Source organism: Dendropsophus ebraccatus, unplaced genomic scaffold (assembly GCF_027789765.1).
Source record: "Dendropsophus ebraccatus isolate aDenEbr1 unplaced genomic scaffold, aDenEbr1.pat pat_scaffold_1442_ctg1, whole genome shotgun sequence".
In the NCBI taxonomy this organism is placed as follows: Eukaryota; Metazoa; Chordata; class Amphibia; order Anura; family Hylidae; genus Dendropsophus; species Dendropsophus ebraccatus.
The window spans coordinates 16,786-41,564 of NW_027208863.1; the positions used below are offsets into that span (position 1 = coordinate 16,786).

Sequence of the window (24,779 nt, forward strand, 5' to 3'; positions counted from 1 at the left end):
CATCACTGGCCAGCAGAACAGCCCAGGTAAAATATTTGCTGGCAATAGATAACCCTGTATGGGACACAGACCAAAAACATTTACAGATAGGTTAGAAAAACACAGAGGCATGAACAAGACTACGAGTAATGTATGTCTATAGCTGTGACTAATATGAACACATTAGCAATATTTTCTATGAGCTGTGAAAAAGACAATTACCCTTGTTCCAGGATATAGATCTCATTTTTTGTAGGTCTGGCCAAAAGTTCAGACTCCCACTCATTGTCAGAACAAGCCGAGAGAAATACACAGCTGATGGCCTCTCCCCGTCATGGTGCAAGTCAATGGAACCCATATCCAGCAGCATTATGAGCAGAGAAATGCTCTGCTAGGTGCTCCTCCCAGTCAAAACTTTTGACATAACACATCAAAACATTTTTCAAACGACAGGGACACTTTAAAGTGACTGTACCACCAGGCCCAGGCAGAAGCACTGGAGGCGGGCTGACCCACCCTTAGTGGGAGGAAACCCTAGCCCCTCTATGATAGGGTTCCATTGATTCTAATAGAGTGACATCATGGAGGGGCTGGGACTTCAGTGCACCTTAGTGCTCTGGCCACGCCTCTAAGACACTTCAGAACACCTCTATGACACTTCAGAACAGCAATGAAAATATATATATTTTTTTATTACAGCCACAGACAACCACAATAAAGGTATATATAGTCTCACTACATATATAACTATGGGAAATGAGTGAAACTCAAGCACACTCAGCAGGTTCATCTGAACCCCGAGCGTGCTGCATTTGATTACCGCCTAAAAAAGTTGGATGCAGTCCTAGGGAGTCCTGGAAAACATGGATACCGCTCATGGCGGTATCCATGTTTTCCAGGCAACCTTAACGCTTAATCCAACTTCTTCAGCCAACGGTAATCAAATGCAGCATGCTCGGGGTTCGGATGAACCTAAGTGGGCTCCTAAGGGGAATTTTTTCCAAAAAACAATGTGTGTGTAATAACAGCCTAAACAAATATATATATATATATATATATATATATATATATATATATATATTAGTAATTAAAAATGAGTTAGTTTAAATTATATATCACTTTTTGGGGATAGATTCCCCTCAATAGTGCACATGCATAGTATATTTACAATTGTTTCCTGCCTAGTAAATGTTACTAACATGGTACAAGGTATTACTCAGTAAAGTTCAAGCCCTTGTTGTGTATAGCACCAGCGCTGTTAAGAGGGGGAGGGGAAAACTTTTGGAAGTTGTGCAAAATCCTGTTTGCCTTTGATATGAACAGAATGAAGAGCTGTATAAGCCTTTACAGATTCTGTGTACTTTCCTTCAGTTATACTTGTTTGATCTTTTGTTACCTCGCTGTACGTAAGTCATATTAAGGTTAGGCTCATAACGTACACATAGCATGTATGGAGTACAGTGCATTTTATGTTACATTTCTTCTGTTTGAAGGGGGATGTCATTTTTGTTATGAACCTTTGTCACAGAATGAAGCCTGGAATGTGAAATCCTTTGTGGTTGAATACACTCATATCAGCTGTGGCTTCTTTAATTTTGTTACCTTAGCTACATAGTCACATACATACATACATAAAAGAGTTCTTATGTCTCATCTATAGATTTCTTCTATCTCTTCTACCCTATTGCTATTTCAGTACAATCAACTCTGTTGGGTAGGTAAGTGGCATGCTGAAAGTGCCAGAGGGTAAACATATGCAGGGAAAACTTGGATTACGAGCTTCAATTACCCAAGAACATGCTTGTTATCCAAATCACTCGTATATTGAGGCAAATTTCCCCATAAGAAAAAATTGAAAGGCAAATAATTTGTTCCACATAGAAGGGGGATTACAGTATTACAGTACAGTATGGAACGATCGCACCTGGTATGTGTTTGGGTGAAGAGATCCGGTTATCTTCTCTGGCCTGCTAAAGCGCTCTCCATCTGGGGACAAAGAAGGGGGATTACAGCTACAGTAGGGAGATTACAGCTTCAGTATGGAACAATCGCACCTGGTATGTGGGTGGGCAAAAGCTCTGGTTACCTCTTGGGTGCACAGTCTGCGCAGGTCACCCAATTCCCAGCCTCCTGCACAGATGATTACAGCCAAGCAGAAATGGATCCAGTGTCCCCTGGAAGGTGAGGGAGGCTTCTGATGTAGAGGTGGGCCATTTCTGAGTACAGAAATGGGGATGCAGACCACACCATGCTGACCACACTCCCCCACCCAGTACAGTGCATATTTGGTGTCCCACCACGGATGTTGCCAGTTGTTACACCCTTCGCGAAAGCCTTTTTGTTTGTGGTGATGTAGTAGTGTTAAAGTTTTGCCACAAGATATTGTAGATATATGTACGTAGTTACTGCACAGCTGTAGTATTGCAAGGGTTATTGTTTGTTTGTGTTTCACATGGATCTGTAGACCAATGAGCGTGTTTTCTTCTTCTGTCCTATCATTTCTCTCTTTACTGCTTACATATGCACTCTTCACCCTTTCACAGCACACCTTACAGGGGCTGTAGATAGGAAGTCACATGGGTAGAGGAAGTTTGGAGATCTTTTGTCACTAGATTCTGTGGAGGAAGGTCACATGCCAGAGCGCTTTCTATAGTAGAGCGCCAGGTCACAAGCCAGGTCCCTAGTCTCAGAGTGCAGTCTAGAAGCAGACTCAGGCACATGAAGCTAACCTTTTTTTCTCAAGTAACTCCACTCGACACTATGCAGTGTTAAACCGTTCACTAGAGAGGACAAGTCAGAGATCATCTCAACCCACGCAATGGACAAGGAGAGTCACAATGCAGCACAGTATCCACAAAGCAGAAGGCTAGGAACCGATCTAGATAGAGCAAAGTTGCTAGAAGCCTTTGAACTCTATCTCGCAGCATGAGTGTAAGCAGGGAACCCTCAGCTTTCAGCTCATTCCATGTAATCAGGGCTTGTGTCACCCACTAGGACGGGTCCCCCCCGACACTGGTAGGGCAATAGGTGGTGCGAAAACCCAAGAGTCAAAATGTCCCATTGTATTCAACGGGATTTTTGCTCTGTTGTTCACACTGCTGAATTTTTGCACAGAATTTTCCACCATGGATCCGCTTTCCACCCAAAGAATTGACATGTCAATTCTTTGAGCCGATTCTGCTAGAGAAATTCTAAAGAAGTCAATAGAGTTTGAATTCTGCACCTATTCTTCCAAAGCTGAATTGGCAAGGTATTTTAAGCAGAGAACTTTTCTCTTCAATTCCTTGCCTATTCCTCAGTGTAAACATACCCTAACTATCTCCTACTATTTGAACACAATGCTGCATGTGTGATCCCTGAATAATTATGACTCCCCCTTAAAGGGATTGAATTATCTAAAACAAGTAAAAATCCAGTCAGTTATTGCCAGAATATAAAAAATATGGTCTACTCACCTGTTTTTTTTTATACTCACCTGTATAATGCAGGACAAGACTTGAGTAATCACTCAAAAGATAAGGACTGTCCTGAATAGAATACATGAAAATGTACTTTCCAAACCTGAAAACGTCTTAAGGCTATAGTAACACATAGTATTTCTGTCAATCTTTTGATCAGTATTTTTTTTAACCAAAATCAGGAGTGGAACTGAGATGAGCGAATGTACAGTAATAAGGAAGCGAAGGGCACCGTTATCTCTGAAATCCGCTCATCAGCCTGCTGCCTCCGGGCCGCTCCTCCTCCTTGCTGCTGGGAAAGCTGGATCCAGTCCTGGGGACCTGGCAGCCAGAAATGTTCTATTAACATGAACAGAGAGGTTTAAACAATATTCTATCTTCTATATATAGAAGGTTGGTTTGTATACCTAGTTGTACTAGTGTGTTATTTTATAGACTGTTCTCTGCCTCTAGTACACTAGAAGTTAGCAGGTGTTGTTGTAGTAAGCCGCTGTTACAGGGCAATAGATGTTCTATAAATACATAGACTGGAGTGAGAACAGCAGCTCTGGCATGCCACGCTAAGACACTTCAGCTTTCCTCATGTTAATTCCTGCACTGATTCTGTGTCATACACTGATTTACAGTAATACTTCCTTTTTTGCATGCCACATTAACAGACTCATGTCCAACAATTAAAATAATCTTTAAAATGTTTTCTTACAGCTTCCAACTATTATTTCTTGAAAAATGCCTGTGGAACGGATGCGTATGCGGCCCTGGTTAGAGGAACAGATAAACAGGGACTGTATTCCAGGCCTAAAATGGTTAAACAAGGTAATTGTATATTCATAATGGTAATATGTACATATATTTTCACTTTTAATCATCAAATGTTGCACTGAAAACTATTTTATAGTTTATGGTTTGCTAAGGGGGATCCACAAAGAGCTGTCAGACTAGGTGCACACATAGGCCTACATTTATTAAAGGGTATAAAATATAAACTGGTGTAAACTGCCCAAAGCAACCAATGACAGCTCAGCTTTCATGTTACCAGTTTACGATAGTCTAAATTTTACACTAAACAGACATGTTCAGCCACACTTCACATAGCCATGGCATCATTCCTATGCTTTGCCTAATGCCTCCCCTATGCTCTGAAAAGATACATGTACAATTTGCTTCCGTGCTGCTTGTCATGGTGTTTGTCTATTCTTTATGTTGTTGTCTGGGTTTCCTCTTATGCTCCAAAAACATACTGGTAGTTTAATTGGAAACTATATAATTATCTGGAGGGTAACTTACTGAGCACTAATAAAAGCTACCAGAGAAGGAAGGAGACTAACTTGACACAGGGGGTAAAAATAAAAAGTAAGAATAGACTGTAGCCAAACATGAATGGGTCAAGTAACACTACCCAGCAGCCTGCGCTTGGTAGCACAGATTACTAGGGGTGAGGAGAGAAGCATTCATTTCAGAGAACTTAGTGTGTAAAACAGAACATCACACAGGTAACCAAGTGGCTTGTACTACCGTTTTATATTTGGTGCTGTATAATGGGACATAATTCACATGGTCACTGGGCTTAAAGTAGGGCTCATATTATAATGGCCTTTTACACTGATTGGTTACTCTGTAAGGCTATGTTCACACTGCGTATGAACCTGTCCGTAGTGCGAACCGCGAATATACGCACGTAGTTTTGAGGTTGATGCGTTCGCTTGAAAGTATACGATATACGCTCGTACAGTGCACAATACGTATGAGCTTACGGCCGGATCGTATACGGCGCCGTGAAAAATGAACAAGACCATTGTTTGAGGACGGAAATGTTCCAACTCACGGCCGTGGATTTCCATGCGGTCCTGTACAAAGTACTTACGCAGTGTGAACATAGCCTTAAACAGGACCGTGCAATGGGACCTTTTTTTGTAGGAGGTTGTTGCTATGCGTTTGCATTGTACAAAAAAAGGGATCTGTTTTTTTTTTTTGGTTTTTTATCAGGATAAAAAAATGACATTGTCTCTGAATCTGTTCTGATAAAAATCAGATCCTATCAGAAAAAAAACACTTTAGTGCATGATAAAAGCCCCATTGTTAATATATAGATCTAATGAAGGATCCCCTAAATAGATGTCTCCACAGGATCACCAAACAGTCATAGTTATGTAAAAAGTTACACAATACTCACTATAGTGTTAGAAGCTGGAAAAAAAAGCTTTCCTTTCATTTTAACTTTCCAGAGCAGCCAGAACTCTTCCGGTTGTTTCTCTAGTTTTCTTTAGTAAAGTAGCTGCAAAACTTTAGGGGTTTCCCACACATAAAGAGGATGTGTCATCAGAAAATGAACTATTGTTTAAATCACCTGTCACAAAGTACGCTGACCTGATTGGTGTGAAATCCATTCAGCCCCCGTTAGTTTGGGTATCTATAGATACAACCATGCAGGATCAGTCCTGCGTGCGAACCCCCTTCTGAGTAAATTTTTGTTGTGGCGTGTTTTTAGCCGTGAATACTCGAACTTCCAGGCACACTCCTGAAATCTTGCCATTTTAATTTTCACCACTAGGTCTTAAACTAAGCTGAGACTTCCTGTTCTGTCTGGTGATGAGCAGGAGGCTGCTGGAAAGTGATGTCTACAGCATTTAAGGCTGCGTTCACACTACGTATATTTCAGTCAGTATATTTCAGTCAGTATTGCAACCAAAACCAGGAGTGGATTAAAAACACAGAAAGGCTCTGTTCACACAATGGTGAAATTGAGTGGATGGCCGCCATATAACAGTAAATAACGGCCATTATTTCAATATAACAGCCTTTGTTCTAAAATAACAGCAAATATTTGCCATTAAATGGCGGCCATCCACTCAATTTGAACATTGTGTGAACAGATCCTTTCTGTGTTTTTAATCCACTCCTGGTTTTGGTTGCAATACTGACTGAAATATACTGACTGAAATATACATATACTGACTGAAATATACGTAGTGTGAACGCAGCCTATTACAGTGAAAGATGACACCAGAAGATAGTGGAGGCTATCAGCTCAGCTTCCCCAGAAATAGATTGAGCAGGAAGAGAAGTATAACACCTTTCCCTATATCTCCTATAGGAGGGGAAGTATAACACCTTTCCTTATATCTCCTATAGGAAGAGAAGTATAACACCTTTCCTTATATCTCCTATAGGAAGAGAAGTATAACACCTTTCCCTATATCTCCTATAGGAAGAGAAGTATAACACCTTTCCTTATATCTCCTATAGGAGGGGAAGTATAACACCTTTCCTTATATCTCCTATAGGAAGAGAAGTATAACACCTTTCCCTATATCTCCTACAGGAAGGGAAGTATGACACCTTTCCCTATATCTCCTATAGGAGGGGAAGTATAACACCTTTCCCTATATCTCCTATAGGAAGAGAAGTATAACACCTTTCCTTATATCTCCTATAGGAGGGGAAGTATAACACCTTTCCTTATATCTCCTATAGGAAGAGAAGTATAACACCTTTCCTTATATCTCCTATAGGAAGAGAAGTATAACACCTTTCCTTATATCTCCTATAGGAAGAGAAGTATAACACCTTTCCCTATATCTCCTATAGGAGGGGAAGTATAACACCTTTCCTTATATCTCCTATAGGAAGAGAAGTATAACACCTTTCCCTATATCTCCTATAGGAGGGGAAGTATAACACCTTTCCCTATATCTTCTATAGAAGGGGAAGTATAACACCTTTCCTTATATCTCCTATAGGACGAGAAGTATAACACCTTTCCTTATATCTCCTATAGGACGAGAAGTATAACACCTTTCCTTATATCTCCTATAGGAAGAGAAGTATAACACCTTTCCCTATATCTTCTATAGGAGGGGAAGTATAACACCTTTCCGCATATCTCCTATAGGAAGAGAAGTATAACACCTTTCCTTATATCTCCTATAGGAAGAGAAGTATAACACCTTTCCCTATATCTCCTATAGGAAGAGAAGTATAACACCTTTCCCTATATCTCCTATAGGAGGGGAAGTATAACACCTTTCCTTATATCTCCTACAGGAAGAGAAGTATAACACCTTTCCCTATATCTCCTATAGGAGTGGAAGTATAACACCTTTCCTTATATCTCCTATAGGAAGAGAAGTATAACATCTTTCCCTATATCTCCTATAGGAGTGGAAGTATAACACCTTTCCTTATATCTCCTATAGGAAGAGAAGTATAACACCTTTCCTTATATCTTCTATAGGAAGAGAAGTATAACACCTTTTCCTATATCTCCTATAGGAAGAGAAGTATAACACCTTTCCCTATATCTCCTATAGGAGGGGAAGTATAACACCTTTCCCTATATCTCCTATAGGAGGGGAAGTATAACACCTTTCCCTATATCTCCTACAGGAAGAGAAGTATAACACCTTTCCTTATATCTCCTATAGGAAGAGAAGTATAACACCTTTCCCTATATCTCCTATAGGAGGGGAAGTATAACACCTTTCCTTATATCTCCTATAGGAGGGGAAGTATAACACCTTTCCTTATATCTCCTATAGGAAGAGAAGTATAACACCTTTCCTTATATCTCCTATGGGAGGAAAAAATAAGCGGTTGTTACCCGTGCATCGATACGTAGAATAGCGGCGTGGCGGGCGGACCGACGATTTCAAAACATCATACATTACCTGTCCAGGCGCAGGTCTTCTCCTTGCCCCGATCCCGCGCCGCAGCAGCTTTGGAGCGGCCTGTCTGAGCCGACAGACCGCTCAGCCAATCACTGTCCCGAACCGCCGTGGCCATTGATTGGCTGAGTGGTCTGTAAGTTCAACGATTGTCGGGCCGTGGAATAGGCCCAGTAAACAAGCGCCGATTTAGCAGATCGGAGCTCGTTTACATCGTTGATTGGGCCCTGGTCGGCCCGTGGAATAGGACCCTAACACCTTTCCTACTATCTCCTACAGGAAGGGAAGTATAACACTTTTCCTTATATCTCCTAAAGGAATTAACTATAACGAAAGTACAAACTAGGCATCGCTATAATCAAACTAACCTGCAGAGTAAGTTTTGCTCAGTATTTTGGTCAGTATTTTGCAACCAAAACTAGGAGTGGATGGAAAATACAGAAATGCTATATTCAGACTGTTGAAATTGAGTGTATGGCCATCATTTAATCGCAAATAACGGCCATTATTTCAAAACAATGCCTGTAGGTTAGTATGATTACAGGGATGCCTAATTTGGGTACTTTTATTTGGGTACCCAAAGCTAACACATCATTTATACAGAACAGGGGGGTGTAAAAAAAAAAAAAAAAAGAAGTCTAAAAAATCCTTATGAAAATCAGTGTGGAATCTATCTATCACAAAACTGGGTTAGGACATGTGTAAACATGTCCTAACGACTTTTCATTTCAGGTTGGGTTTACAACCTTGCATTATGTGCCTTCGAGGCACGGATACTTTACCAAAATCTAAATGTTCAGAAAATGACCCGAACATAGTCATTAGCTGACTACATTAAGATCATTGAACTGAATGAGGTTCATGCCAGTCCAGACAAGGATATGTTGTCAGCCGATTTTCAGACTTTGGCAAGGTATCTGTGCCTTAGGCTGGACTCACACGTCCCGTGAAGCACGGATGCGGAAGCCCTTGACTTAAGGTATTGCTGAGTCCCTTCGTCTACCCCTTATCTCCCACTACACCCACTTCGCCCTTACTTCAACACACCCCCTCCCCCTTTAACCCATGAAACTGAGGACACCTCCTTTAACGTTGGAAAAATGGCAATAACAGCCTCTTTATTAAAGTGCTTCCAAAAATTAACAAACATTAAAATAACAATAATAAATAACAATAACAATAACATTGCAGTTAACCCATCATATCTAGGGAGGTCTGGCAGAGCACCCTGCAGCAGCACCAGTATTACTAGCTCTCCCCCCAGCAGCACCGCGCCAATTCAGGGGCTGACAAATCTGTCACCTGGCACTGCACCACTTTCTCTCCACAATCCACCAAAACAAGCGGGGAGTATCATCCCTCTTATCGGTCCCCGTCAGAATTACCACCCTACCACAAGACCTCCCTACCGCAGGCTGTCATGACAAAGGAAAGCAACCAAATCCCACACCCGAACACCAAAAAGGCCTGTTATAGGCTGGCGGGCGGGCTGAATCAGGTCCGGCAAGAACTGAAGCTCCACCTCTTCCTCCTCTTCTTATAACTCTGCGTCCGTTGGTAAGGGACTCACCTAGCAACTCCGCACTTTTCTCCTCAGCACCTCACCCCCTCCCAACTAACACACTTAACCCCTTACTGCCCCACTTAACCCCTTAAACTACACTCCCAGCTAACCTAGTTATGCTGGGCTTCCGCTAAGTCTGCGCCCCCACTCCGTGCCCCTCCTGTACTCAAGTTTTTCCCCCACACGACATGATGTATTATTATCATGCAGAGAGTGAGGAAACTGTTTAAATGATCAAGTTGCACGGTTCTGTCATTACAGCAGTGCGAACGATCAGACAGTTTCCCCGTTCCCGACATGATATTAGTACATCATGCTGTGAGAGGAAACACTCCAGTACAGGGATTCCACATCTGCGCTGTCTGTGCTTTACTGAGAGAACACGGTACATGTGAGTCGAGCCTTAGAGGCATCAAACAGAGTGAAAATGTCCGTAAAGAACCCTTAGGGTCTACTCACAATGAGTAAAGGTGGCGGAGCCAAGGTCGCGGATTTGGAATCCCACCTGCCTCAGTGTTTCAATTTGATGCCTCGTGCGCACCACCTCTCTCCGCTCAAAGAATTGACTTGTCAATTCTTTGAGCGGAGGCGCGTGAGGCATCGCATTGACACACTAAGGCAGACAAGATTCTGAGTCTGCGGTGGAGGCGTCACTTTTACTCGGTGTGAACACCGGGGGGTTAACCAAAACTAGTGTGCAGGAAAAGTGGAGCATGTATGCAAATATATGAGCCAAGGAAATTTTCTTGCTCTCTTGTGCTGTCTGTATTTAACACTTCCTTAATGGATCATTAATGGAAAGCATTATAGACAATTTAGAGCTGGCAGGGAATTATACAGTATCTCATGACTAATCACAAGGAAACTGGAAAATGTGTTCTGCGGAATTCTACATTTTGTTTCTTTACTGTGCATTACTTATGATGACGGGTGAGTTTATAGAGAGCGTTTCCTTGGTTGTTAAACAGTTGAAACCAGAAGTTTACATACATTATAAAAAAGGACACATATGCATGTTTTTCTTACTTTCCGACATGAAATTAGAATCAACCTTTCCCGTTTTAGGTTAATTAGGCTTACCAAAATATTTGCAAAATGCCAAGTAATGAGAGAGAAATTTTTCTAACATTGAAACAATTGAGTGGGCACAACACTAATTGCAGTGTGCGGCCTATGCATAGAAAACAAACTGAAAAAAAAAAGAAGCCGCATATGCACCTGTTACAAACTAGCTAAAAAGAGCACAATATGGGAGACAAGCCTCCTCAAATAACCATTAATGGGGTTATCCAGCGGGAAAAAAAGTCAGAAAGTTATATAGATTTGTAATTTACTTCTATTTAAAAAAGATTTAGCAAAAACTGCGCTGTGGATGATGGTAAGAAAAATAACCTTAATTCTTAATGTCTCATGCGCTATGGAAATATAACAACAGATTAGAGTATTTTAACCTGCTGTTGGGTTTCCTTTAATATACAAATGTATGCTAAAAAGGTTAGTCATATATGTCTGGCTCATATGTTAGGCTAAATGTATACACTACAACCCTGGTGTGAACCTTGACTCCAAATGTTTTTGTTATACTTGCTTTTCCTGGGTCCCCCGTAGGTCCTGGTATAATACAATCCAGTGTCTGCTTATCAGTGCTTCTTTCTGCAGGGTTTGCCGCTCAGCCAATCACTGACTAAGGTTGGATACGGCCGCGGCAAGCAGAGACAACACGTGACAGGAACAAGTGATGATAAGCGGGGGCATGGTGATGTGAGACCGGGTGCTGCGGGAGTCCGGGGGAGGAGAGTATCACTTATTTTTAAACCCACCAAATACACACGCAAATAAACGTATATAAATAAATATATATATATTTAAGTAGAGTAGATCAAAAAAAAGAAAGAGAAGCTATTCTTTCTTAATAGGTACCCTTTCTTTTGAATCTATTACTGGGTTAGGTTTAAAAGACGATATGTGATTCCAACCTCAGTGTAAGTGGGCCTTAAAGGGAAGCAATCAGAAAATCTGGCTGATATGGTTCCCTAAGCTGCTGTATACAGCTCCTGCAGCAGCCGCGGCACATGCGAAGAAAAGCACTTTAATCCCCTGGTTGTGTGACAGGCAGAGGTGTGGAAGTAGTCATCTGGGCGGCTCTCCACCCAAGTCTAGTCACCGCTCTCTGCCTGTCAGCGCGCTCCACAGAATGACTGACAGGCAGAGAGGCCAGTAATGGACCTCTCTGTCTGTCAATCATCCCTCCGAGCGCGCTGACAGGCAGAGAGCGGTGACTAGACATGGGTGAGGAGCCTATTCCATGGGCCAACTGTGAGGAGCAAATAAGCGCTGTAAGTACTCATTTGCTCCTCGTTCCCCGCTCACTGCCACCGCTATTACACGCGGCAGCAGAGAGCGGGTGAGTGCGGTAGGGGACGCGGGGAGCTGCGGGGGGCAGCCCGGGTGATCGCTAGATCATCTGGGCAGCACATAGAGGATAGTGGCGGTCTGCTGCCACCGCTCCTATTGCACGGAGCGACGGCAGCAGATCGTTGCTATCACAGTCGTTTGTTTTTTAATATGATTGAAAGACAAACGACTGCAATGATCAGCCGACATGAACAATGTCGGCTGGTCATTGCCTTCTATTCCACCGGATGATTATCGTCCGTAACGGCAGATAATCGTTCCGTGGAGTAGGGCCTTTATACAAGTTATGTATGAAAAAAATGTGTGAAAATTCTTTCAAAAGTTATCCTCTAATCCCACATGACAGACTTCTGCTGATTCATGTGCCTCCTGATTCCTGTATTGATTCCAGTACTTTCATGTCCCAGCTTGCCGTCCCTTCCACAACACTTAGATAAGCCATGAAATGTGTTCGCACCCAGCTCAGCCCAAGCTTTGACTCAATAAACAGCTAGGGAAGTAGAGTTAATGATTATCCTGCATGTAGAGTGTTACATGTACTAACCAGCAACATTTGGAACCAGAAGTTTACATACATTATATAAAAAGACTCATTCATGTTTTCTCACTATCTGACATGAAATCAGATTAAAACTTTTCTGTTTTAGGTCAGTTAGAATTACCAAAATTATTTATATTTTCCAAATGCCAGAATAAATTTTTATTACTTTCTGCAAAGTGAAAAGTTTACATGCACTACTACTACTACTATGCCTTTAAACAATTCAGGACAGCCCATATGATGATGTCATGTCTTTGGAAGCTTCTGATTTTAAGGCACGTCTGTAACACACTTCTTCTTTGTGTAACCTCAAGTCTAAAAATCAGTCAAGATATCTGGAAGAGAACACAAGTCTGGTTCATCCTTGGGTGCATCAGGAGTAATGGCGTGGTGACGGCAGAACGCATGGGGTGTTCTTCCCACCCGATCCTATATCTTTACTGTGCATACGGCATTATTTACCATTTTCTCTGTAGTAGTTCATGTTGTGAAATAGGGTCAGTGTTTTGTGGGTTATCCTGACTTGGATGCAAGCAGGATAAAGATAGTTATGTTTTTAAATATTTTTTATGTAGTTAAAGGGATTGTCCAGCGAAAAAATTTCTTTTAAAATCAACTGATGTCAGAAATAAGCCGAGTTTCTGTAGTGTAGTGGTCATCACGTTCGCCTAACTGATGTCAGAAATATAGATTTCTTACTTACAAATAGATTATAGATTTAAAATCTCAAGTCTGCCGATACATAAGCTACTACATATCCTGCAGGAAGTGATGTTTTATTTACATTCAGTGCTCTCTGCTGACACCTCTGTCCATGTCAGGAACTGTCCAGCAGTAGCAAATCCCTATAGAAAATCTCTCCTGCTTAGTTCTTGTCCCGGCCAGAGATGTCCACAGAGAGCACTGTGTCTGAATGCAAACAAAACAACACTTCTTTCAGGACTAGAGATGAGCGAACCTGGAGCATGCTCGAGTCGATCCGAACCTGAGCTTTCGGCATTTGATTAGCGGTGGCTGCTGTAGTTGGATAAAGCCCTAACGCTATGTGGAAAATATGGATATAGTCATTGGCTGTATCCATGTTTTCCACATAGCCTTAGAGCTTTATCCAAGTTTAGCAGCCACTGCTAATCAAATGCCGATCGTTCGGGTTCGGATCGACTCAAACCCAAACCCGGTTCGCTCATTTCTATTCAGTACACATAGTAGCTTATAAGTACTGGAAGACTTAAGATTTTTTAACCCCTAGACGACCTAGGACGTACCGGTACGACTATTACGACCGTTAATGACACGCTGCAGCGATCGTGCTGCAGCGTGACATTAACTCCTTAAACGCCGCGGTTGTCCCGATCGGTAAAACGGACCGCCGGAGGTCTCTCACCTGCCTCCGTGCGGTCCCGATTGGCGATCTGTTCACTGAGCCTGCACAGGCAGGCTCAATGAGCAGAGCGCCCATAACACTGACCAATGCTATGCCTATGGCATAGCAATGATCAGTGTATAAAATTAAACTAATGTATGTACAAGTCCCCCAAAGGGACTTAAAATGTATAATAAAAAAAAAGTAAAAATCACTAACACACTACCCCAAAACCCCTCCCCAATAAAAATTTAAATCACCCCCCTTTCCCATTATATAAATAAAACATATAAAAATAAATAATAAAAATATAATATACCGTAAGCGTTCGTAATTGTCCGATCTATTAAACTATAACAAGCGTTATTGCGAACAGTGAACGGTGTAGACGAAAAGAGGGGAAAAATGTGCGCGGATTACCGATTTTATGTTACATTATATATAAAAAAAAATTCATAAAAAGTGATCAAAACATTTTATCTTCACAAATTTGGAATTAATAAAAACTAGAGATCATGCGGAAAAATGACACCCCATACAGCCCCGTAGGTGAAAAATAAAACCGTTATAAGCGTTCACAATAGGCCCATTTTATTAATAATTAATTGCCAAAAAAAGGATTCATTAAAAAAAAATAACATTAGCCCTGAGGACCAGGCCCAAAATGACCCAGTGGACCGCGCACATTTTGATCTTTGTGCTTTTGTTTTTCCTTCCCCCCCCCCTTCTAAAAGCTTTAGCACTTTCAGTTTCTATCTACAGGCCATGTAAGTGCTTGTTTGTTACAGGAATAGTTGTACTTTGTAATGGCGTCATTCATTTTACCATAACATGTATGACGGAATGCCAAATATATTATTTATGAAGATATAATAGGTGAAATCGTAAAATAGAATGCAATATGGTAACGTTTGGGGGGTTCCTGTGTCTACGTAATGGGACTATATGGTAAAAGTGACGTGATACCATTATTCTTTAGGTCATTCCGAACACAACCATATGCAGGTTTACACAGATTCTCTAACCCTTAAGGACCGGGTCAATTTCGTTTTTTGCGTTTTCGTTTTTTCCTCCTTGTGCTTAAAAGGCCATAGCACTTGCAATTTTTCACCTAGAAACCCACATGAGCCCTTATTTTTTGCGCCACTAATTGTACTTCGCAATGACAGGCTGAATTTTTTCATAAAGTACACTGCAAAAGCAGGAAAAAAATTAAATGTGTGGTGAAATTGGAAAAAAATGCATTTTGTTTATTTGGGGAGGTATTTGTTTTTAAGCCATTCGCCCTGGGGTAAAACTGACTTGTTATATATGTCCGTCAAGTCGTTATGATTAAAGCGATATGTAACATGTATAACTTTCTTGTATGTGATGGCTTGTAAAAAATTCAAACCATTGTTAACAAAAATATGTTCCTTAAATTGCTCTATTCCCAGGCTTATAACGCTTTTATCCTTTGGTCTATGGGGCTGTGTGAGGTGTCATTTTTTGCGCCATGATGTGTTCTTTCGGTACCTTGATTGCGCATATGCGACTTTTTATTCACTTTTTATTACAAGTTTTCTGGATTTGATGCGACCAAAAATGCGCAATTTTGCACTTTGGGATTTTTTGCGCTTACGCCGTTTACCTTGCGAGATCAGGAATGTGATTAATTAATAGTTCGGGCGATTACGCACGCGGAGATAGCAAACATGTTTATTTATTTATTTATTTATAACATGGGAAAAGGGGGTGATTCACACTTTTATTAGGGGAGGGGGCTTTTTATTAATAACAACACTTCATTTATTTTTTTTACACTTATACTAGAAGCCCCCCTGGAGGACTTTAGTATAAGTACACTGATCTCTCATTGAGATCTATGCTATATAGGATATACAGCATAGATCGATGAAGCAACCAAATGCCGAGCCGGGATCAGCGCCATTACGGCGCAGACCCCAGCCAGCAGCAGACACGGGGATCGCTTCTCCGGGACAACGGTCTATACCAATCACCGGCCAGGCATGAAGCTGGTCCCCAGTATGAAGATCTCCCCTCCCCTCTGTGACACTGCTCCATTGATTCTAATGGAGCAGTGTCACAGAGGGAAGGGGGTTTCGTCACACTGGCGGTGCTTCATGCCTAGCCAGTGCTCGGTAATAGACCGGCACTGTGCATGGTAACTGGGCAGCAGTTAAAAAAAAGGACCGTGGCACTGGCATCCCTGCGCCAACGCTGGTCTGTTCATTTAAAAAACACCAAGCGATGTACCTGGTGGTACATTAACTTTAAGCGGATAATTTTGAAGTATAATATTTGTTGGGATTGTTTTTAATTCTTTGTTTTGTATAAACTGATGGTTCACCAATACCTACGCAAAAAGGGATAATAATGAAATACCATTGTGGGGGATATGTGAGAAGGTCTGTGTTTTATCTTATTTGGCATTGTGTGACCAGGGTCTGAACAGCACCATTGTTACAGGAAAGTGTTCTCAAGCTGCTATTAGCATGAGCTGGCTCAGCACAAAGTGGTCGGATATGAAGTTTTACTTTCTGATTGCAAGATAAGCAAAGTCTAGCAGAAAGCTTGGCTTCTGATGTGTGAAGAGTTCTAATACTAATGAAAAAACACATACTAAGCTGCTTACTAACATGTGCATTCATTGGTTACAAGTAAGCAGTTTCCATGTAAAGTTGGGTCTGGATGCACCCGATTTGCTGTGTATTTGAGGTCCGGATTCAGTATACAGAATGGTACATGTGGATGAGGTTTTTAAATCCCCAACCACATGTGCTTAAAAAGTCTGCATGTAAATAGGAGCATGCAGTAAATTTATAGCATAAAACAGCAAAATCTGTAGATAGAATTTACAGCAAAATCTTGAACCAGGTCCACAGCAACTAGATTATTTACGACTTTCCTATTGATATAGTGATAAGTTACCCCTCCTGTACTGACCACAAACTGGTAGGCTTTACAGAGGTAGGCTCAAGTCCCTGAGTACTTCTGACATCCTTGTACTTCATAGAAATCCATTGATTATAGTAGGTGCCAGGCAATGCCATCTTTTCCCTATGCAGAATGTATGCACTTCCCAAGCAATAACAGCTGATCTTCAATAGTTGCAGCACCAGCAGCAGCAGGATACAGTCAGCTAGCTAGCCTCAGGGGGAACTGGCTTCTGAAAATGATTTGTCTAAAGGGAACATGTCATGTTTGCTTCTGCACACCTAGTGCTAAGACTGTCTTGTAGACATGAGCACTGAGCTGATGGATATATAGTGATAGTTAAAAGCTAGGTTCATATTGTATATCGCCACATTCTTCAAGCAGAAAATCGATGACATCAGAGGAAGCTTCAACTCACAGTCCCCTCAGCCCCCCCTAATGCCTGTCTACTGCCCGTCCCCACTAACTCACCTCTCCACCATCACAGAAGAACATCTCTCCAAACTACTCTCCACATCGCACCTCACCACCTGCGCACTTGACCCTATTCCATCCCACCTTATCCCCAACCTCTCCTCAGCACTTGTCCCAGCACTTACCCATCTCTTCAATCTATCACTAACTTCTGGCATCTTCCCATTTCCATATAAACATGCAACCATCACACCCATCCTCAAAAAGCCATCCCTTGACCCTACCTCCTTATCCAGCTACCGCCCCATCTCGCTTCTCCCCTTTGCCTCAAAACTCCTGGAACAACATGTCTACCATGAACTTTCCTCACATTTTTCATCCAACTCGTTTTTGACTCCCTGCAATCCGGTTTCCGCTCCCACCACTCCACAGAAACTGCCCTCACCAAAGTGGCTAATGACCTGCTGAATGCCAAAACCTCGCGCCACTACTCTGTGCTCCTTCTCCTTGACCTATCTTCTGCCTTCGACACAGTTGACCATTTTCTCCTCTTACAAATCCTCTCATCCGTTGGTGTCACTAGCCAAGCTCTCTCCTGGATCTCCTCTTACCTCTCCAACCGCACTTTTAGTGTCTCCCACTCCCACACCACCTCCTCTCCTCGTCCCCTTACTGTTGGTGTTCCCCAAGGCTCTGTACTCGGGCCTCTTCTCTTCTCCATCTACACCTCTGGCCTGGGAGATATCATAGAATCCCATGGCTTCAGTTACCATCTTTATGCCGATGACACTCAGATCTACCTCTCTGGTCCGGATGTCACCTCTTTGCTATCCAGGATTCCAGAGTGTCTATCGGCCATATCCTCCTTCTTCTCCTCCCGCTTTCTAAAACTCAACATGGACAAAACAGAACTTATCATCTTTCCCCCATCTCGCTCCACCCCGCCTTCTAATCTGTCAATCACTATCAATGGCTGTACTCTGTCCCCTGTCCCCCAAGTCCGCTGCCTTGGCGTCACCTTTGACTCTGCCCTGTCCTTTAAACGACATATTCAGGCCCTGACCACCTCCTGCCGCCTTTACCTCAAAAACATTTCCAGAATCCGCTCTTTCCTCACCCCTGACTCCACCAAACTGCTGGTCCATGCTCTCATTATCTCCCGTTTGGACTACTGTAACATCCTCCTCTCTGGCCTTCCAGCTAACTCCCTTGATCCCCTCCAGTCTATCCTTAACTCTGCTGCCCGACTAATCCACCTTTCCCCTCGCTTTGCCTCAGCCTCTCCCCTCTGCCAATCCCTTCACTGGCTCCCCATTGCCCAACGTATTGACTTTAAATTGTTGACCATGACATACAAGGCAATCCACAACCTGTCCCCTCCGTACATCTCTGACCTGATATCCCACTACCGTCCCTCACGCAACCTTCGATCCTCCAGTGACCTCCGTCTCCGCTCCCCCCTTGTTCGTACCTCGCACAACCGCCTCCAAGACTTTGCCCGAGCCTCCCCCATACTCTGGAACTCGCTACCCCGACACATCCGTCTCTCATCCACCATCAAGTCCTTCAAAAGTAACCTGAAAACCCATCTCTTCAAACAAGGCTACAACCTACAATAACTCTGCATCACACTTGAATGGCTGCACTTTACCTCCTGTTTCTCTCCCTATACCCCATAGATTGTGAGCCCTCGCGGGCAGGGTCCTCTTCCCCCATGTACCAGTCTGTCTTTTGCCTTCATGTAATGTTTTCTGATCTTGTATTGTTCCTGCCTGTTGCCTATCTATTGTATAGCGCTCTGGAACTAAGGGCGCTTTATAAATAAATAAATAATAATAATAATAATAATACCTATATAGTATGTCATATTTATGCATCAGTATGCCACCAAGAAAGACATGCAGATGTATACTAGGGCATCCTGCAGGGGCCTTCTATGGCCGTACATACTCGCAGCGTCGGGGCAGTGCACTGATTGGCTGAGCAGGACACCAGGTAGCCCGGGGCCTGAGAAACGGGCCAGAGCGCGGTCAGGTAATGGATTAGCCTGGCTGTGAGTATGCTGTGAGTATGTAAAGCTATAGAAAATGAAAAGAAAGAGTATCGCAGCGACTTTTCTGCGCAACTCACAGTGTGTAATCCGCTGCAATACTGTATGTGTAAAACTGTCCTAAAGTGAATTTCTCAGGTCTGTTACCTAAGGGCATTCATTTGGATCCACTTTTCCATCGACTTCCATAATAAAAAAAAAACCCAGATTGAAACAAATCTGTTTTTTTTAAATACACAAAAATGTAGCAGAACAAGTTTTTTTTTGTACGGTAAAAGTAACAATTTAAAAAACAGCACCACAACTGTCCTAAAGTATAACCATTTACTTTCAGGAAGAAAGCAGCTATTTTTTCTAATCCTGGATATGGCTTTCATTCTGCTGTGTGAGCATATCCTAGGTGTTGTGACAACAGTTACATTCATTTTTCTGGTTGTCTACAGTGTAAAAAGATGGAGATAGTATTACCTGGAGATTATTACCTGTCTGATTATTATACTGTCATGGTTTCATAGAATAAAGTACTATTTTTAAACTTAAATTTTTCCATATTCAGGAGAAAAAAAATATTTCAGATTCCATGGATGCATGCAGCCCGACATGGATGGGACGTGGAAAAAGATGCTCCGTTATTTAGAAACTGGGCAATTCATACAGGTATTGAGCATAACAAATATACTGCATATAATACGAGTGGTATATGCATCTGTGTGTTTTCTGATATCTATGTTCTCTTGTGTTTGTAGGAAAATATCAACCTGAAGTAGACAAACCAGACCCAAAGACATGGAAGGCAAACTTCAGATGTGCAATGAACTCATTGCCGGATATAGAAGAGGTGAAGGATAAAAGTATGAAGAAAGGAAACAATGCATTCAGAGTGTACAGGATGATACCAGTTGCAGAAAGACCATCAAAAAGAGGTTTGACTTCATTTTACTGCCCTACAATGGTTTACCTAAATGGTCTACAGAGTATCCTTAAAATGGGTACTCTGGCCCGGCTATATTTTTCAGATATGGCCGTGGCCGGGGAGGGGGGGGGGGGGTTGGATGCTGGAGGTGACTTACCTCCCTGGTTCCAGCGCCGGGTCCCAGATCGCGGCGCCCCGTGTTTTATGACTTTTAAGGGGTACTCTGACAGTGGTTTAAAAAAAAAAAAAAAAAACATGCTGCAGAACCATATAGAATTCTTTCCCAAGTTCTGAAACCAGCAAAAAATCCATTTGTTTTGGGGGTCTTAGTCCTGTACTTCTTAGTTGCTCAGTACTACAATTCCCAGAATGCATTGCTTTCACACAGCCCTCCTGCCTTTCTACTTCCCTCCCAAAGTGCTCCTTCCAGCTCCCCACCCGAAGCTATTGCAGAACATCTAATTTCACTGCAGACTATTGCACAGTGAGTTTGCATCACCTGCTGTATCAGCTCTCTGTCCGCTCTTTCTGTGGCATTATTCATCACAAGGCAGCATAAACAGAGATTGCCCTGAATGTCCCAATAAATATACATCTGTGTATATGAGATGGGGATTGTGTTGTAGGCTGTAGAGGCTGATCAGAGATTGTGACATCCCTCAGATGGCAGGGCTAGAGCTTAGGGACAGGATCCAGCTAAGTCTCCTGTGATACCACTATATTAGTAACCTATATATCTTGGAGTGATAGTTTTATTTAAAGGGAATCTGTCAGCACTCGGACACGACCAGAGTTGCTGACAGTGTTATATAGGTCACAGCACCCTATTCAACTGTTTCATTCTATGGTTTGCTAGATTCCGCCATCCGCCTGAAAATCGAACCCGCTCCCATTCTATGGATGGACGGCGGAATCTGGCAAACCATAGAATGAAGCCTAGGGACCAGCGGAGATACGCATGTTCCCCAGCGAACACACACGGGAAATCAACGGCGGGTGATCCGCCGGGATTTCGTAGTGTGGACATACCCTTAGTGTCACCAAATGTTAAAGAGGAAGTGCGCCTCTCCGGCCACACACACGCCCTGTAACGTCTCCTTCTTGGTTCCTCCTCCTTTTGAATATTAATTTCATATCGGCCTCCAGTTCCCATGCCGCTGATGATGCGCATATCCTGTGTCCTAAACTCAGTCAAGTGCCATAGCCAAGAAGAGTAGCGGATGCGTTAAGCTTAATTCCGTCAGTGTAAGTGGGCCACTCTTCCCGGCTACAGCACTTGAATACGTTTGGGACACAGTGCTGACAGATTCGCTTACAATACAATTTTCTGATATCCGAATACCCCTTTTAACTTTCTCCAAGATACATAGAATGCCCATTGTCAACATATCCGAAGATATTTATCCATGTCTTACATTTTAAGTAAAAGTCTTTTGTATTTTTCCAAAGACTCTGAAGGCTTTAACACAAACTGACTATTTTTACTTCTTAGTGTTTTATGTTTGCAACTTCCTCTTGAGATTTTTATGCGACCATAGAAAAAAAATGAGCAGTTTCCCTTTTCACTTCCTCATATCTGTAGGGTTCCTTCCTTCACTTTAAGCAATGTGATACTGCCAACAGCATGCAAAAAAGGACATGCCTATTTATGCATGTACGGTACTGATGTCATATTACACATTTTATTATAATCAGTGCATTTTATTATAAGACTTTTTGCTATAACAGTAAATTGTCAATAAAGACGTGTCCAATGTGAGGCTATGTTCACACTACGTAAGAGACCGCCTGTTCTCTGGCCGGATCATCCTTCCGGCTGGATCTTCCCTACCGCAGAGCTCTAATGCAGGCACATCAGCACGCGTCCGCATCAGAGCTTCCCATAGCGCACAGTGAAGCAAGCGGCCGGAGCCGCTCGCTTCACTGTGTGAACTGACAGGGATTCACTGTGTGAACTGACAGGCGCAGAAAACTGACGACGTATACGATGTGTATACGCTCCGGCCGGGATCCCATTAAAAGTAAGGCATTGTTCCACCGCACCAAAAGTACGGCCGTTGTTGTCATCGGCAGCAACAGCCGTACTTTTACGTAGTTTAAATATAGCCTGAAGCAGAAACTTGAAAGTATTGGAATACACTATGGGGGACATTTATTAAGTCCGGTGTTTTCTGCGCCGGACTTAAAAATGTCCCCGCAGCGCCGACAGTACGGAGATTTATGAAGAGGAGCACTGCCTCTACATAAATCCTGTGTGAACCAGTGCACGCGCCAGGAAACCTACGCCAGCTCAGAGCTGGAGTAGGTTTCCTGACTATTTTTAAGCGAAACAAATGATGAATAGAGAGGACTCTGAGTCTGCTCCCCCCGTTCCATCCCCTCCAACCCCCTCCCCGCCCCCCTGGCGCACCGGGCGGATAGTGGCCAGATGCGAATATTTTATTTGCTAAACGTCCATTTGGGAATAAATTTATTTACATCTGGCCCCTTTACACCGAAAAATACGCCTTTTTATTTTAATAAATGTCCCCCTATGGGTATATGTATTCCTTGAATAGAATAAGAGTGAAAATCTCATGTTTGTTTTTCTATTGTTATTAGGGTTTTTCAGGGTTTTTTTTTGTTCTCCAAACCTATATATAAAGATTATCTAATTGCCTTGAACAGACTGATGCAACAGTCTTGTTATAACAGCCATAAAATATTTTTGCTCAGTTACACAGATTGTGAAAGAGTGAATTGTTGAGTAACCTTGTTTTAGAAAGCTCCTAGTCATATTATGTAAAGCATATGCCGTAATCATACAGGTAGAAGCAAAGTCTATTAGAAGAAGTCTGTATTCATTTATTACCCCGATGTAGGATGAACACTGTAAATAGATACAAGCTTTATTTAACATAGGAGAAGCACTCAAAATCCAAGCAATTGCTTACAGAAGCATTCCCCCTTTATTTGCTGCCCAGGAGTAAGGGGGCATACTTACCCTCCTGTGCTAATTGTTGCCTCCCAGCACCGCATTGTTGCCCAGTTCAGAGGCTTTTCTGGTCCCGCTGTAGGATTATGTGACCATGCCACTGACTGTCTGCCATGCTCTTTGCATATGAACTGCCTTAAAGTCACTGACTTCAATGTACCTCTATGAGAGCTTATCAAGTTTTTGAATAAAGTAGTTTACATCCCTCTAGTCTAGAGTTCTGCTCCTTTATGGATCTGATCAGTACAGTAGTGTACACATTTTCCTGCAAATCCTTCGTTTGTATTTATTTACAGTAGAGACTAAAGCCCCTATTACGCGGGGGCGATGTAAGGAGCAAACGAGTGCTGTCAGTGCTCATTTGCTCCTCGTTCCCCGCTTGCTGGCGGCGCGATTACACACGACAGCAGCGAGCCGGTGAGAGTCGGGGGGGGGGGGGGGCTGTCCGGGTTATCACTAGATTGTCTGGGCAGCCCATAGAAGATAGCAGCAGTCTGCTGCCACCGCTCCTATTCCACAGAGCGACGGCAGCAGATCGTTGCTATATTAGTCGTTTGTCTTTAAACATGTTGAAAGGCAAACGACAGCAATGATCAGCCGACATTGTCATGTCAGCTGATCGTTGTCTTCTATTACACAAGACGATTGTCAGCCGTAACGGCCGATATCGTCAGAATACGGCTAATAATCGTTTTGTTGATCTGAGCATATCCAAACACTTTAGTAACCAAGGAATATGGGGAATTAGTAAGTGTATACAGTATATCTCTTTCAAATTTGAAATAAGTTTTATTTTACATAATTCATCATTAGGTCTATATTGGTTCATGAGTGAAGTGTGGCTCTTTTTCATTGCAAGATGTGTATTGGTCCTGAGTGCTGGACAAACAAGACGGACAGATGGACGGATGGACCCTTGATCAAATGTAAATTGTGAAACGTTATTTTTTATGCAGGAAAAAGAGCCAAAAGCAGAAAAAGAAGAAAAGATAAAACAAGAAAAGGTGTGTAATTGATTGCTTTGCATAAAGCTTTCTGAAAGGTCAAACATTTATATTGTTCATGGTATATAAAGCATTAAAGTGGGTACTCCAGCGGGGGCGGGGGACACTTTTTTGCGGGACCGGGAGGAGGTGGCTGAGGGAAAAGACGTCCACTCACCTCCCCAGTTCCAGCGGTGGGTCCCGCAGTGCGGCGCTCCGATGCCCGGTTGCCGTCCGGTCCGTTTAAAGTCCGCTCAGATCCCGCCTTTGTCACTGACTGGCTAAGTGGACCTGAGACGTATCGTCTCGGGCCTGCGTCAGACACCAGGCAGCGTCTGGGAACTGGGGACCGGAGCGCCCGCGATACAGGACCCCCTGATGGAACCGGGGAGGTGAGTGGACGTCTTTTCCCTCAGCCACCTCCTCCCTGATCCCAGCAAAAAAGTGCCTCCCCGCTGGAGTACCCCTTTAAAGCACCTGTTGCCGCTATGGGACCTGTAGTGGTATGCTGGCTGCAGTGCTGG

The 24,779-nt window shown here is 42.7% G+C and overlaps 1 protein-coding gene across 1 annotated transcript; it reads left to right on the forward strand.

The window, feature by feature from the left end:
- Window positions 1–4,145: 4,145 nt before the first annotated feature.
- On the forward strand, window positions 4,146–24,276 carry LOC138775268 (interferon regulatory factor 2-like; the record flags this gene model as incomplete). The annotated part of the gene is made up of 4 exons (XM_069955868.1): window positions 4,146–4,253; window positions 19,961–20,042; window positions 20,132–20,308; window positions 24,229–24,276. Coding segments are annotated over exons 1-4 (394 nt in total), but the record flags the coding sequence as incomplete, so codon positions are not given.
- Window positions 24,277–24,779: the final 503 nt, after the last annotated feature.